The sequence below is a fragment of the Diachasma alloeum genome, unplaced genomic scaffold (assembly GCF_001412515.2).
Source record: "Diachasma alloeum isolate Michigan unplaced genomic scaffold, Dall2.0 Dall_scaffold_01368, whole genome shotgun sequence".
Lineage (NCBI taxonomy): Eukaryota > Metazoa > Arthropoda > Insecta > Hymenoptera > Braconidae > Diachasma > Diachasma alloeum.
In genome coordinates, this window is record NW_021681471.1 from 10,816 (window position 1) to 14,324 (window position 3,509).

Here is a 3,509-nt window from a genome sequence, read left to right on the forward strand (position 1 = left end):
TCTATTTCTGGTATATTTTTAATTTCCTGAACTATTTAAATTATTTTCCAACAATAATTTGAATCTCGCGGACTATTATGGCCGATTAATAGCGCCATCTATAAATTTCAACGTCAAGACATCACATCGTTTTTTGAGGATAGTTCCATTCCTTTGTTCCTTGTTTGATTGTAGTTCGGATGGAGTCCACACAAGCGCACGTGTCAGAGGAAAAAAAATTTCGAGTCTTTGATTTTTAATTTTGCGAAAAGTGGAGTTGAGAGGAATAAAAAAATGTTATTATACCATTAATATTAGTTTTATTGATATCATAACATATGATATAAAATATACACTGTGTCATGGATTAAACAAGCGAGTCGCAATGGGGATAATAACAAAATATTGGTATTATTATTATTATTTGTCTGTCTATTATCTTAGAATTCGACGCAATGTATGTATATTAATGTTGTCTTCTCTTCACAATTTCTGATCTCATTTCCACATAAATGTTTTGTTTTGTTGAACTTTATTGTTAACGTATTTGCAATCCAGATAAATATTATAATTATTGATTTATTAGTTTCTTCTTTGTGATACAATGGATGATCGTATATGCAGTATACGTTAACAATAAACAGAATTCACTTCACATTATTTTTATTTTATTTTTCTTGTTGTTATAAAAAAAGATTACTTATTTATTTGCCCTTGGTCCATCACAATGAAGGAGTTTCTATTTATTTTAACCTGTTTTTTCTTTTACATTTTTTATAAATCAAGAACTGTTTACATGTGTGATACCAGTAAAAGACAGTCTTTCTTTCTTGCCAAATCGGTTTTATCAATGTATTATCTACAAATTTCATGTATTCAAAAACACTATATAATTCTGCTTCATGAACATGCAAAAACAGTATTGAACAACTTTATTTTTTTCTTCAGGTGTACTTACTATCATTTTAAAATATAAGAAAAATATTTTCTTCCTTTCTTCATTGACATTCACGTTATATCAGAAATTTTTTTAATATATTCTCGATGGTTCTTATGATACAGGCGCCCTGACCACATCATACTATTTTCTATAGTAAATCACGAGAAAAAAGAAAAAAAAATTAAGACGAAAAAAAATTAATTACGGAAGAGTAATAAACGCATGATTAATTGAATGAATGAAAAAAAAGCAAAGATACTAAACCACTAAATATTCATCTGTTGGATTAATGGAGGAAAATTTCGCAGGAATAAACCTGGTGAAAACTAATAATTGAAACAAGAAAAATAATCCCATTGAACATGAAGAAGTCAAAAAAGGGTCCTACCGAATGAAATTCATTCTTACCATTAATCATCAATCGAATAATTTGTTCGCATTCTCGCATGTTATCAGCATGTAACATTGTACATAATGGTTAGATTGAGAAATCTTAGTAAGGCTGATGTCTCTGGAACTGTCTGGGCCCCTGTGATGAGGGTGGCCCCCTGGGTTTGCCGCCCTGCATCTGATAGCCGGTATTATTCTCAAAAGTCTCGTAGCCAGTATAATTATCGTAGTTACCATAACTTTCGTCATAACCCCCCTGATAACCACCACCATTGGCATATTCCGGTATGTATCCATAACCAGCTGGATAACCATAGCCATAGCCACCAGGCCCCCACCATCCCTGACGTTGTGTCTCAGGATTGACCTTGACTTTCTTAACATCAACTTCTTTACCATTGATCGTTTGTTTTGGTGTTTTCAATAATTTGTAAACAACTTCCTTAGAATCAAATGTTACGAAACAGAAACCCTTTCTCTGATTCTTGGTCTTGTCGAATGGTGATTGTAGCTCAACAATAGTACCATATTCACTGAAATAAGCTTTAATGTCGTCATCAGTGATGTCTGGAGTCAATCCACCGACGAAGATCTTGCCATGCTGTGCCTTTTTACTAACACGCTTTGGGTCAACCTGAAAAAATAAACCGATGCCACATTTTTTTACTCCAACGGATGAATGAATGACAAAAATTATTTGTCCACATGATACATTATTGAAGTAAAAAAATTATGAAAATTACCTTTCGTTTGTTGATATAATGTTCACCAGATGCGAGCAATTTATCGATGGTCTTTGGATTTTTGAATACCATAAATGCAAAACCCCTCGATAAACCCGTGTACTGATCCATCTTCACCGTGATACTCTCAATTTCCCCGAATTTTCCAAAATGCTCGCGCAACTCCTTGTCGGTGGTGTTACGCGAGAGTCCACCGACAAAAAGTTTTCGCTCATCATCCTTACCAGGTATACCAGCAGTTGCACCCTGTTGATCACCCTCATCGTGGGTATTTAATAAATTATTATCTTGATTATCGTTCATTTGATTCTGACTCTCCTCCATTTGATTTTGATAACAGTCAACCGCCGCCATAGCAACTTCTCCTCTACACTAGACACGCAACTTGAAAAGGAGAGAAACAAAAAACTAAATAAGTATGGGCGATCCAAATACACACACACAACTCTGGGTAAGAGTGGCCTTTTACCCAAAATTATACGATGCCAATGGTGGAACAAGAGCGAGACGTACCAAATTAAAATGATTTATCCCGTACAACGTCTTTGCTGTAACAAAATTCGTTATATCAGTTGAATAAATACGTTTATACGTCGTTTGGCCCGTCAATTTTTCACTCGATTAGGTTTATTTTCTACTGTGTGTATATTATTTTTATTGTAATTCACGGATAATACCGGTACCGGCTTGCTCCGCAATTCACCGAGAATGAACGGAACCGATTGCTGGATACGTAAGATTGACAAGGATGGATACACAGTTTATTATTATTATTTACTATAATCCACGAGAGGAAGCCCGCATCGTCGCCTTTCTCTTGTTTAGAAACGTGACAATTGGCTGTTCTGTACAGTCCATGCTCTGCCGTTTAACCAATCAGTGATGAGAGTTGAGGTGGAATGTAGCTTCATCGAACGTTGTATTGCAATGCGGCCAAAAACGGTGATAATTGTTAGACGTAAATTGGATATGTAGATTTTGGGGGTTGTCGGTTTGTAGAGGCTCCGGGAGAATTACAATTCGTGGAAATTGAGTTGTTTCTTTATTTGGATAGGGGATATTGGTGGATGGATGATGCGTGGATTTTGAATTTTATTTTAGTCGCCAATTTTTGACCACGTTTTCACATTTTTAACGCCATTTTTTAGCTCTGTCTTGATCAGAGAGTGGATATATATAGGCGAATTTTACTTGGAAAGGTAGAGTAACGACATCTTCAGGTGGACTAAAGTAGCAGAGATTATAGGGGAGATCGACAGGGCCACTGTAATGTTACGTTCCAAGCTGGTTCTCCGTTTAACAGATGGCAGGTCCAATGCCCGTGGAGCGCTAAAGCACTCTGCTCCACAAGTGCGGGAATTTTCGAATAAAAATAATTGAACACGAACACCAATTTAATTAGATAATCCAATCGAAACGTTTATATTTACTTTTCAAAACTTAGAAGATATTTTACA

The 3,509-nt window shown here is 35.3% G+C and overlaps 1 protein-coding gene and 1 long non-coding RNA gene across 2 annotated transcripts; one reads left to right on the plus strand and one right to left on the minus strand.

The window, feature by feature from the left end:
- Positions 1–216: 216 nt before the first annotated feature.
- LOC114841631 lies at positions 217–2,661 on the plus strand. The gene is made up of 2 exons (XR_003783181.1): positions 217–387; positions 2,393–2,661. It is a non-coding gene; the product is annotated as an uncharacterized LOC114841631 (long non-coding RNA).
- LOC107046422 (RNA-binding protein squid) lies at positions 543–3,176 on the minus strand. The gene is made up of 3 exons (XM_015269032.2): positions 2,566–3,176; positions 2,053–2,436; positions 543–1,943 (listed from the first exon to the last, which is right to left on the minus strand). Exons 2-3 carry the CDS (start codon positions 2,404–2,406, stop codon positions 1,413–1,415), a joined length of 885 nt encoding a protein of 294 aa, XP_015124518.1. The 5' UTR covers positions 2,407–2,436; positions 2,566–3,176; the 3' UTR covers positions 543–1,412.
- Between the last annotated feature and the right edge of the window lie 333 nt (positions 3,177–3,509).

Coding starts and splice junctions, on each gene's coding strand:
- LOC107046422 (XM_015269032.2), bottom strand. CDS start 2,406: ATGGCGGCGGTTGACTGTTATCAAAATCAAATGGAGGAGAGTCAGAAT. Junction 1,944..2,052: donor ATTATATCAACAAACGAAAG/GTAATTTTCATA, acceptor TTATTTTTTCAG/GTTGACCCAAAGCGTGTTAG.